Consider the following 12,955-nt stretch of genomic DNA (forward strand, 5'->3'; position numbering starts at 1 on the left):
ACTAATGTCTACCCAGGAAGAAATAGGTAACCTGAATAGTCTTATCTCTTAATGAAATTAAATTTTTAGTTCAAAACCTTCCCACAAAGAAAACCTCAGGCCCAGATGGTTTCACTAGTTTCAGTGGGGGAATTCTACCAAACATTTTAGAAAAAAATAATAATAATACCAATTCTATATATTCTCATTGAGAAACAGAAGAGGGAACACTTTTCAACCCATTCTATGAGGCCAGAATTATTCTGTTAATAAAAACTAACCAAAGACATTACAGGGAAAGAAAATCATAGACTAATGTCCCCTATGAACATAAATGAAAAAATTCTTGAAATTTTAACAAATTAAATACAATAATGTATAAAAAAGGTAATATATCATGACCAAGTAGGGTTTATCCTGGAAAAGTAAAGTTGGTTTAACATTTGAAAATCAATCAGTGTAAGTCACCATATTGGTAGATTGAAAAGGAAAAATCATGAACATCAAATTGATATAGAGAAAAGCATTTAACAAAAGTCAGCATCCTTTCCTAATGAAAACTTTCAGAAAGCTGAATAGAAGGGAACTTTGTTAATATGACAAAGGGCATCTATGAAAATCCTCCAGCAAATACCATACTTAATGATGAAAGATGAAATGCTTCTTCCTAAGATTAGGAGCAAGACAAGATGGTCCACTATTACCAGTCAGCATTGTATGGAAACCTTCAGTCAATGTAAGAAAAGGAAAAGAAATAAAAGACATCTAGATATGAATTGAAGAAGTGAAACTGTCTTTATTATCAGATGACATGGTTGTCTATATAGAAAATTCTATGAAACCTAGAAAAATTTTTAGAACTAATAAATGAGTTTAGCAAGTTTGAGGGCTTGAGATCAACATACATATTGGTTGAATTCCTATATGCTAGCAACAAACAAATTTAGAAATTAGAAATTTTAAGCATCATTTACAATAACATCAAAAATATGGCATACTTAAATATAAATCAGATAAAATATGCACAAAACTTGTGCACTGAAAATTACAAAACATTGCTGAGTGAAATTAAAGAAGACCTAAAGAGTTGCAAGGATGTACTGCATTCATGGATTGAAAGACCCCATATTGTTTTGGTGTTCATCCTCAAATTGATCTTTAAATTTAATGCAGTTTCAATCAAAATTCCAGCAAATTTCTTTTATAAAAGTTATCAAGCTGATTTTAAAATCAATACAGAAACGCAAAAGACCTAAATAGGGAAAACAATTTTGAAAAGGAAAAACAAAGTTACCCGACTTCAAGACATTATAGAACTACAATAATGAAATGGCATGCCATTGGCATCAAAGTAGACAATTAGATCGATAGAACAGAATAGAGCATCCAGAAACAGATCTACATATATATGGTAAATTGATTTTTGATGAAATTGCAAGAGAAATTCAGTAGGGAAAGGATTTTTGTAACAAATGGTGATGAAACAATTGGATATCCATATGCAAAAAAATGAACTTTGATCCATACCTCATACTGTAAACAATAATTAACTCAAAGTGAATCACAGACTTAAATGTAAAACCTAAAACTGTAAATATTTTAGATGAAAACATAGAAGAAAATGTTCATGATCTTGTATTTAGTCAAACTTTCTTGGATATGACACCAAAACGTGATCTACAAAAATATAAATTGATAAACTGGACTTCATTAAAATTAAGGATTTCTACCCTTTGAAAGACATTGTTAAGAGAATGGCAAGACAAGCTACACATAAGGAGAAAATAATTTTGATTAACACATATTTTCAAAATACAATTCAAGAAAACAGGCAGATAAATGATTTGGACAAATACTATAATAGGGAAGATATACTGTTGGCATATGAAAAGATGATAATCATTCGGGGAAGGGAAAATAAACCTAAAATGAAGTACTACTGTGTATGTAGTAGAAGATCCAGTGTTTGAAAGACCAACCATACCAAATGCTGGTGAGGATGTGGAACAACTGGAACTGTCACAGTTGGTATGTAGTTTCTACATAGTTGGTAAAATATAAAATGGTTCAGTAACTTTGGAAAACAACTGGTACTTTCCTAAAATATACACATATATATGTATACATGTACAGGTATATACATGTTTCAGGTATAAACATGTGTCTGCCTTATTGCCCAGCCACTCCTAGAAATTTGTTCAAGGGAAATGAAAGCATATGATCTTACAAAGACTCGTACATGAATGTTTATAGCAGCTTTATTTCTAAAACCAAGAGTGAAAACAGGAAACAACTCAAATGTCCATCTGTAGTGACTAGATAAATAAATTCTGGTGTATCTATGTGATAAAATATTACTCAGCAATAAAAAGGAGCTAACTCTTGAAACATGCAGCAATATAGATGAATCTCAAAACAATTATATTGTGGGAAAGGAATAAAATCATAAAGGGTATGTAATTGTTTGATTTATTTATATAAAACTTTGAAAGTGCTAACTAATCTAGGAAGAAATCAGTGTTTGCCTGGAGATAGGAAGATGGGGAGGAACAGGAAGCCATGATTACAAAGGGGTACACGGAAAATTTGGGGGTGATTTTGGGAGCTGATGGATATGGATGTATGCTCATTATCTTGATTGTTGTGTTGCTTCAACATGTATATACAAATTTCAAAACTTAGCAGATTTTACACTTCGAATATGTCTGTCAATTGTATAATATTTCATATGATATGTCAGTTATTTCTCAATAAAGCTCTTTTTATAAAGTACCAAAAAAGAAAAGCTAAGAAAAATACAAAAATTCAAAATGTTGTGTAAGGAATGACTAAGTGGTTACTTTAGAGGGATAAGATGAGGGAAGACCACATCATTGTGATCAGTGGTCTAGATCAAAATGGCAGGTGTTTGGGAAGGTAGGTTATATATAGCTTGATGAATATGCTCTTCATGCCCAAGGCTCTCCCTGGGCTCACTGGATATTGATCTGGTTACTTCTTACTCTGTCCCAGATTGTGATGGAATTGGGTGAGACTAAAACCACAAACTCAATATCCTTGTTGTCTATAGAGAAGAGAGCTTGGGAAAGGAAAAAGATGATAATTAAAAAACCCCAAAAACCTGAAATGAGTTTAACCTGAAAAATCTCTATTTACAATAAACTATTTGGTTTAATTTAGGACGGAGAGAGCAAAGAAGAGAAGGAGAAAGTTAGGATGGGCCAAAAAAAAGGAGGATCCCTATGCAAATGAGGTTTATTTGCCTTTGTATTAATCCAGTGTGTCTTTATCTGAGAAACTAAATCTATTGCAAGGTGGAGGCAGAATAAAAGAAAATTTGGAAGACTAGAGGTTTTTATTAATTGTGAAGCTGCATTTTGTTTTTTAGAAAGCAGTAAGGACCAGGATTTTTAGAGCTTACCTCACCTCTGGGTATATACTTGCAAATATGTTTATCTTTTCCAGAGCATTTTAAGTGCTTATGTGACTTATATTTTAAGAATACAACCATATTTCATTATATAACAATAAATATTCTCATGTGACAGCAAGTTCTAGAGACAAATTTTTTTCTCTTCACCTAAGTAGTATAATGTAATTTTAACAAAAGCTATGAACTGAGACATTGCCTTTTATATACTAAAAATAATAGAACTAGCACTTAACGTAGCAACCTGACAACTCACAAAGAATATTGTAAACATATCATGCCTCATTAGTTCAGTTCTATCTCACTTGGTGTCATTTATCTTATCCAGTATAGCAAATGCTTGCACATATTTGTCTTTTTAAGATTTTCTTCTGTGATGTGTATCTGACCATGAGTGGATAAAAGACAAACAACGATTTCATTATCAGTTGATCTGGAATCAGAAAAAATTACAAAAATCATAAACCTCAAAATCAAAGATGCTTCTTTCTAAAAGATATTTAGGACATCAATTGGACAAACCAATTGAAACAAAGTTTGGTTTTTTTTTTAGGCTATATTTAATCTTGATTTTGCTTTATTTGTAAGGAATGTGGATTATAGGATCTGGCGTTTAGTGTTAAATTCATTAATTAAAGCAATGCACACGCAAATCCATCTACACACAGAGGCTAGATTAGGAAGACTAAAAACTAAGGATCCCTAGATTTTGTTTGATGTGAGCATTATTTTAATATTTTTAATTAGTTGTGAGCTTATAGAAATAAGGAGATTTCACGCAAAAAAATCACATATTACTGGCCTTGAAGATATCAGAACAATGGGCAACACTGGACTTTCATTCTCTCATGACAGCAATAGTGAAGGAACAGATTCCCCTTTTAGATGGGATGTATACCCTCCAGTTTGCTATATTCTCCACCATTCCCAATAGCAGCCCTCACACTAGCTCTAGCCTGCTTCACTTATTTCTGTTACCTGTCTGGTAATCTTTAGTATCTTCCTTATTTCAATGTTAATCTTTCAGTTATGGTTTTATCTTTCTTCTAAAGTCTTAACTAGAAATTAAACGATAACTGGCCAACCTTAATCTAGACTAGGTTGAACTAACACTGCTTTAAGGACACTATAAAATACAACCAATAAGTGTAACTGTGTAATGCTAGGTACCAAGACGGAAAGACAGATAAGTAAACAGCACATCACCAGGTAATCAGAGAGATTGAAAATTATCTCTTTGGCCAAGTCTTGAAGTTTAGGAGGCTAAGAGTTAGATTAGAGTGACAGACTCTAGCAAGTACACAGTGTAGAAAGAACTGTTTACCATGCATTGGACTTTTAAGTAATATTAAAACATATAGATAACACTATTAGAAATGTCAACATCAAATATATAATTGTCTATGTGTAATTTCACAATGTGTGGATTGATGAATGTACCTTCTTCATCTCTGCTCTTACTATGTTAAGAACCATGGAGGGGAAATCCCTTTCCATTTTCTCTATGGATCCTACTTTTTGGTCCAGGTAGCATTGGAAGACACCAGAGCCATTTGAAGCTGCCAGGGAAAATATATTTGCAGTTGTGAAGTATCGTGACAGTCTTCCTTAGTTAACTGGGAAACAATAGCATTAGCCTGTGAAATTTCCCGCAATCTGAATTGTGGGGATGTGCTGCCTTCTTGCTCATACCGTCTGATAAATAGAATATTTCAAAGAGAAAAATATGTGTACACACACACACGTTTTCTAGATTTCCAATAGGAATACTATAATGTACATGCATGCTCATTGGGATTATATGATCAAGCTTCCCAGGTAGTTTCCTCACCTGTACGCTGGGAGTGACTAAATGATCTTGAAAGTCATACGCTGTCAGAGAAGGAAGGATTCTAAAGAGCATGTACTCCAAACCCCTTTTTAAAGGTATAGTAGTAGTTTTGGTAGTGGTGGTGGTGGTGGTTGTGATGATGATGATAATGATAAAAATATTACTATAAGAAATTCCAACACCACTATTGAGTTATAGTCAGTTTACAATGTTCTGTCAATTTCCAGTGTAGAGTACAATTTTTCAGTTATACATAAACATACATAGATTCATTGTCACATTCTTTTTCACTGTGAGCTACCACAAGATCTTGTATATATTTCCCTGTGCTATACAGTATAACCTTGTTTATCTATTCTGCATATGCCTATCAGCATCTACTCAATAAAAAGAAATGTAAAAAAAAAAAAGAAATTCCAATGCCACTAGAGACCAAGTGATCTACAGAAGGTCATGTATCTAGTTAATGTCAGATCCAGGGCCAGGACTTATGTCTTTCAACCTTACTTTGGCACATGCCATGATCTTGATGACTTTGATTCTGGGTAGAATACTGCTTCTTCATTTTTTGCTCCTCTCACTATTGTTATTGTTGTTTTTTTAATTTTTGTTTTTGTTTCTTTCTAAAAAATTTTTTAGCTTGGCACTTGTTGACCAAGAAGAAGAAATTCTATGACATCATTCTCTTATTCGGTCCCATATGAGCATCATTGCATATTGAATCTAAATTTGATTTCTTTACATATAAAATGTCTTGAAAACTAAACAGATGCCCTTTTGTTTGTAGAAATTTTATTTTTTAAAGAAGTTATTATACACTAGAATATCTTCTCATCCTGCACCACAATTGAGACTTGTTTTTTATAGCTTCAGTAAAATTAAAAGGTAACACTTAAGATTATATATATATAGACTCCCAGTTGGGAATATTACTAATGAGCTTACAGGGCTTATAAATGATATAAAACTACATGTTGTTAGTAAAATTTCTTAGGAAAGTATATGCTTGAACAGAACTGAAACTGTGTTAAAATTTTAGAAGTGCTAGGATATATGTATTTCTTTCAGAATTGTTTCTTACTTTGTTAACCAAGGTATAATTTATGTTCTTTAGCTATCTCTAAGAAGATCTTTTAAATCCCCTATACTGTAATATATTAAATTAAGAATTTTTTCAGGGTAGCCTTATTATTAACTTTTAGAGTGATAACATTGTGTCATTTTATTTACATTTCTTTTTTAAATTGAAGTGTAGCTGATTTGCAATGTTGTGTTAGTTTCAGATATACAGCATAGTGATTCATTTTTCTTTTTGCAGATTACATTTCTATTTTTATTCAAATATCTTTAGTCTCCTATCATATGCTTGGCACTGTGCTCAGCTTTAAGGATACATGTGATCGCTTTCCTAACACCATTGCCAATCTGGTGGACATCTCCCCTGTTATGTTAATTTGGGGGAAAACGTGCTACAAATTCTGAAATTCAAAACTGAAATTGATGTAATTTATTTTTGTCTAATCACATTCATCCTCAAGCTAACACCGTAATCCAATTAAAAGACAAAATACTGAATTTTATAGATTTTGGTGGTTAGCATCACTATCTTATGAATTGCAGCTGTCTTACTCTTTGAAAAATTATCGTTTTCCATTTTATTTATTTTGAAGAAATAGGCTTGTAATAATTTGTTCAATAGGAGGAATTGCCTGTAAGCAAAAAGGTGAGCTGAGTTATACCCCTTACATATTAAAATCATCTGAATTTTATCACAACCCAGCACAATTCCAACAAAGCATTACAGCAATCAGTCTTTATTGTTATTATTTTAAAAAGGAGTATAGATATAAGCTTGGGATTGACAGCCTTAAAGACCAGTAGTAATGTGGTTTTTGTTATATCTTCATTCAGTAGTTGAAATATGACTTTTTTAGTAGTACCTCAGGAGAATTTGCAATAGTATGAAACTGTTCAGAGTTTATTTTAGCGCAATTGTATAGAAATATTTATGTTCAAATCAGTGTTTTAAGTCACTAAGAGAATATGTCAAATTATATTCAGTGAGACTAAATGTTGATTTCGTTTTTAATCTTCAAGTTATACAATATAATTTGTGTTATAGTTTCCAATCTAATTAAGAAGATGTTGAGCTGAAAGTCAGACACTCTGGGTTCTAGTACCTACTTGGATATTATCTAGCAGTGTGATTTTGACTCTCTCTCTGAATCTCATTTTATTCATTTCATAAAGTGGGGACTAGACCAGGATAGGCCCTCAGTTCCCTTCAAATTCTCAGTCTGTGTGTTGTTGTCTTGGATAATGAATATTATTATTATTATATTAATTTTAGTTCTAATCCTAAGTCAAAAATTTTTAAAGCTTCTCTTTTCCTTTATTAAATACAAAATAAAAAGACCTCTAGAAAGACTATCTCCTTCAGTACCCCCTTCACCCCTCCCAGTGCTGAAATTCAGCAACAATTACATTCGTCTGAAGCCTGAGAATGAAATTCTTAGTTTAGGGATCAGTTAGAGCTTGAAAGATGTTTCATAAACAATTTTGCATAAATATTAGAACTCTTCATATGTTTTCACATCTCTGCTTTCCTCTTCTCCATTCTAATTTCATTTTAATACTGTCATGTTCTTCTTTACCCAAATTTGACATTTAAGACAACCTTGCCTATTCTCTCTAACCCCTACCCCATTTATTTAATCACCAAATCAGTTCTCCTTTTATAATATTTTAAGTACATGGTCCTTCCTACCGCCATCCCCCCCCTCACCCGCTCTCATCACTCTAGTTCAAGTGTTTTCCAAAGTCTAGGCCATAGACCACACATATCCAAATTCCCCAGAGTTCTCATGATTGCAATCACTTGCAATATCTGTTAATGTAGATTTCTGGGGGTCCAGACCTTCAGAATCAAAATCTCTGAGAATAGGGGCCTGGTGACCTACATTATTATTAAGTGCTCATCCCAACATGCCCAAGAATTTTTCACATTTTCTTGTACAGACTGAATGTAGGCGAAAGGCTAATGTGCAATGAACCAGTTTTGGACAGCTGTCTTTCCAAGTTCTGCCCAGATCATACAACCCCTTGCTTTAGAATAGAGCATTACCTGTCTGACACCTCTCATTCTCAACTATTGAGACTTCTGTCAAAACTCAGAGGCAGTAAGAAAAGTTTGCTTAACATCCCACTACACTTGACTAATTCATTTGTCCTATCTCTGTAAAGTTTCTAAATATTAATGAATACATGATTAGTTAATTTAGGCATGATTAGCCTCATTACATTTTAGTTTTTCTTTCTTATTCAGACTTAGCTCAGAAAATCTGATATTCCTTAATGAAATTTTCTGGTTGTTTCAGAAACAGGTGCCTGAGGTTCCTAATTTTTCGTGGTGTCTTTTTCTTTCCCATCCTCTTAATCCCTTATACTTAAGACTCCTTTCTGTCTCACAGATGATTATTTTGGAGGGCAGAAATTTCTATAATGTTTTTATTGATTCTATTTATTCTCTAAAATTCTTAATTACTGTTGCCATTCGTAATACACATACATGCACACATACACACACTCACACACCCCAAAGAAATTGATTGGGTACCAAAGAAATTGATTGTCTTAAGAAGGGCTTTAGCTGTTGAGGTAGCAGTGATGGCAGTAGAATGGTAGGATCCTTGGTAGCGTCTGTGCAGTCGCCCTGCCAGGCCATGTGGAAAATGTTCCTTTTATTTGAAACCTACAAAATGTTTCATTGTGGAGAAAAGTCGTCAATCTTTAAATTACATTTTCATTACAGACATAAAGAAGATGATTCTCAGAAGTGGGTGTTTGGAACTGACGGCTGCATTTATTCTAAGGTAAGGACTTTAAAAGCCACGGCTTTTGTTCCTAACTTTTTCTATTTCCAGATTCTTATAAAATGTACTGTCTTTTGTTGAGAACAATAAATGCTTTTTCTGCACAAATGATTTCACTCTGCCTAGAAGTTTAGAATGTAACTCAGTTTAACTCAACAGTGTCCTCTGAGGTTTTGCTTGACTTAAAACAAATTTTCCAAAGCCAAATACAATTCTCTCCAATCCATTGGTATGATACAACTTAGCATTTTAGACTGCCAGTTTTCTTTCTTTCTTCTAATTTTAAAATTAATTTATTATTTTTTAAACTTATATTTAAATACATTGACTATAATTTATAATTTATTGACTGTAATTGACATATAGCACTGTGTAAGCTCAAGGCATACAACGTGTTGATTTGTTATATTAATATATTGCAATACAGTTACCCCGACCTCCCAGCCCCTAGTAACCACCAATTTTCTGTCTCTATGAGTTCTGCTTTTTTAGATTCCACATGTAAGTAATACCATACAGTATTTGTCTTTCTTTGTCTGACTTATCTCACTTAGCATAATGCCCTTCAGGGCAAAATTTCCTTTTTTCTTTAACAATATTCCATTGTTGTGTATGTATGTAAGTATATACATATAATCACATTTTTTTTTCTGATAGGCCATAAATGGTATTTTGTTTTCCTTTCAGTTTTATTAAGTTATAGTTGACATATAGCAGTGTATAAGTTTAAGGTGTACAACATACTGGTTTGATTTATATACATCATGAAATGACTATCCCAATAAGTTTAGTGAATATCCATCATCTCACATAGATACAAAAAAAAGAAAAAATTTTTTTCCTTGTGATTAGAAATTTCAGGATCCACTCTCTTAACAAGTTTCATATATAAGAAACATTAGTGTTAATTATATTTATCATATTGTACATTACATCCCTAGTACTCATTTACCATATAACTGGAAGTGTGTACCTTTTGGCTACCTTCATTTGATTCTCCCTTCCCTCACCCGCCACTTCTGGTAACCACAACTCCAGTCTTTTTTTCTGAATTTGTTTGTTTTTGAAGTTTAATGCACTAACCCTACGTTAATTCCTGATGCAGAACATACTTATTCAATATTTTTATACAAAATAATCACCACGATAAGTCTAGTTACCATCTGTCACCATGCAGAGATATTATTATTGACTATATTCCCCACACTGTACATTTCATACCCATAACTCATTTATTTTATAACTGGAAGTTTGTACCTCTTCCTCATCTACTTCACTCATTCTCCCACTCCCCTCCCCTCGGCAAATGCTTGTTTGTTCTCTGTATCTATGACTCTGTTTCTTTTTGTTATGCTTGTTCATTTGTTTTGTTTTATAGGTAACATATATAAGTGAAATCATATGGTATTTGACTTTCTCTGTATGAATTATTTCACTTAGCATAATATTCTCTATGTACATCCATGTTGTCACAAAGGGCAAGATTTCCTTCTTTTTATGGGTGAGTAATTTTACTCTGTGTGTGTGTGTGTGTGTATGTGTGTGTATACCACATCTTTATCCATTTGTCTGTCTGTTGATGGACACTTAGATTGCTTCCATACCTTGGCTATTGTGAATAATGCTGCTGTGAGCATAGGGATACATATATCTTTTTGAATTAGTGGTTTTGTTTTCTTTGGAAAAATACCTGGAAGTGAATTCCCAGATCATATGGTAGTTCTATTTTTAATTTTGTGAGGAAACTCCATACTGTTTTCCGTAGTGGTTGCACCAATTTACATTCCCGTCAACAGTGCATGAAGGTACCCTTTTCTCTACATCCTCATCAACACTAGTTTTTTGTTGTCTTTTTGATAATAGCCATTCTGACAAGTGTGAGGTGATACCTTATTGTGGTTTTTATTTGCATTTACCTGATGATTAGTGATGTTGAATATCTTTTTATGTGTCTGTTGGCCATCTGTATGTGTTCTTTGAAAAATGTCTATTCAGGTCCTCTGCCCATTTTTTAATTGAATTATCTGTTTTTTTTTAATTCTGTCAGTTCTTTATATATAATTTTGGGTATTAACCACTTATTTGATGTATCATTTTCAGGTATCTTCTCCCTTTCAGTAGCTTTTTTCAGTTTGTTGATTTTTTTTTTTTTTTTTTTTTTTTTTTGCTGTGCAAAAGCTTTTCAGTTTAGTTTAGTCTTGCTTTTGTTTCCCTCACCTGAGGGGACATATTCAAAAATATTGCTAAGACCAGTGTCTAATAGTGTACTGCCTATGTTTTCTTCTTTATCCTATCATCCATTGCTGGACACCTAGGTTGCTTTAATATTTTGGCTACTGTGAGTAACATTGCAATAAACATGGGAGTGCAGATATCATTTTGACATCTACATCAGTTTTCCTATTTATTAAAATGAAGAGATTGGCACTTCGGAAAACTGGCAGTATCTGCTAAAGTTGAGCATGTTTATACAGCTCAGTAATTACCCTACTCATTTAATGCTAAACAGAAATACTTACATATCTTAAGGAAAGTATACTTAATAACATGTTCATAACAGCACTAATCATAGTAGCCTCAGTGTGGGCATTACTCAAATGCTTATCAGCAGTAGAATGGATAAATAAATTGTGGTATATGTATTCAATGGACTACCATTAGCAGAGATTAAAAACTTCTGTCAAGGTCCAGATACAAAATATTTGGATCTTTGTGAGTGATATGATCTCTATTTCAATTTCTCAACTCTGCCTTTGTAGCATGAAAGCAGCCATAGGCAATGTGTGGCTGTGTTTCCATAAAACTTTATTTATAGAAATAGATGGTTGGTCAGATTTGGCTCATGGTCCATGGTTTTCAGACCTTGGAGGGTAGCAATGCCAGTGGACAAACCACAGTTACAGATAACAATATATATGAGTCTCATAAATATAATGGTGAACAAAAGAAACCAGGAGAATATACAATGCATGACTGCAGTTATTTAACTTTAATTGCCAAGGAAAGCAACAAGTCTGTCGTGTTGTAAGTCAGGGGAGTGGATGTAGCTGGAGGAGGTTAGCTACTAAAAGGAATCATTAGAGGCACTTAGGTGTGTTGTGATGTTCCCTTTCTTGACCTAGGTGATTAGTTAAATAGGAATTCACTATGTGGAAATAGATTTAACTGTACACTTATGATTTATGTATTCTCTTATATGTGTATTGTATTTATAATTACTGTGTTGTACACCTGAAACTAATGTAACATTGTAAGTCAACTATTCTTCAATTAAAAACAGGTTTGCTTTAATAAAATGAGGAGATTGGTCTTGAGTTCTCAATATTTCCTTCCTGTTCCGTGATTCCAAGTCTAAATTGAATATTAATCAATCATTAAGATTTAAGAAAGGCAAAAATTAGATTAATCACATGGTATCTGTCAGTGTTTGCTTCAGAACCCCACCATCATGATTTCAGAAATGCTAAGTTACTCAGATGAGTAAACTGAAAATACATGATGTATTAATTTCTCAGGGCTGCTATAAAAAGTACCATAAACTGGGTAACTTAAAACAACAGAAATTTATTCTCTCACAGTTTTGGAAGCTAGAAGTCTGAAATCAAGGCAGTTCTGTGCTCCATCTGAATCCTTTAGGGGAGGATCCTTCCTTGCTTTTCCATCTTCTGGTAGTCTGGACATTCCTTGACTTGTGGCAGCATAATTCCAGTCTCTGTCCCCATCTTCACATGGCCATCCCCCTCTGTGTCTTGAGTCTTTACCTGGCATTGTCCTCTGTGTGTGTGTGTCTGCATTCACATTTCTCTCTTCTAATAAGGACATCAGTCATATTGGATTAGAGCC

General features: G+C 33.2%; 1 protein-coding gene across 3 annotated transcripts in view; it reads left to right on the top strand.

Moving 5' to 3' along the window:
* Window positions 1-12,955, top strand: part of DCDC1 (doublecortin domain containing 1) — a 393,336-nt gene that overhangs the window by 220,503 nt on the left and 159,878 nt on the right. For all 3 annotated transcript variants that reach the window (XM_074372209.1, XM_074372210.1, XM_045523733.2), the window contains one exon: window positions 9,052-9,112. In XM_074372209.1, the coding sequence (XP_074228310.1) occupies window positions 9,052-9,112 (61 nt within the window). The remainder of the gene's footprint in view (window positions 1-9,051; window positions 9,113-12,955) is intronic.

This window comes from Camelus bactrianus, chromosome 10 (assembly GCF_048773025.1).
Source record: "Camelus bactrianus isolate YW-2024 breed Bactrian camel chromosome 10, ASM4877302v1, whole genome shotgun sequence".
Classification (NCBI taxonomy): Eukaryota; Metazoa; Chordata; class Mammalia; order Artiodactyla; family Camelidae; genus Camelus; species Camelus bactrianus.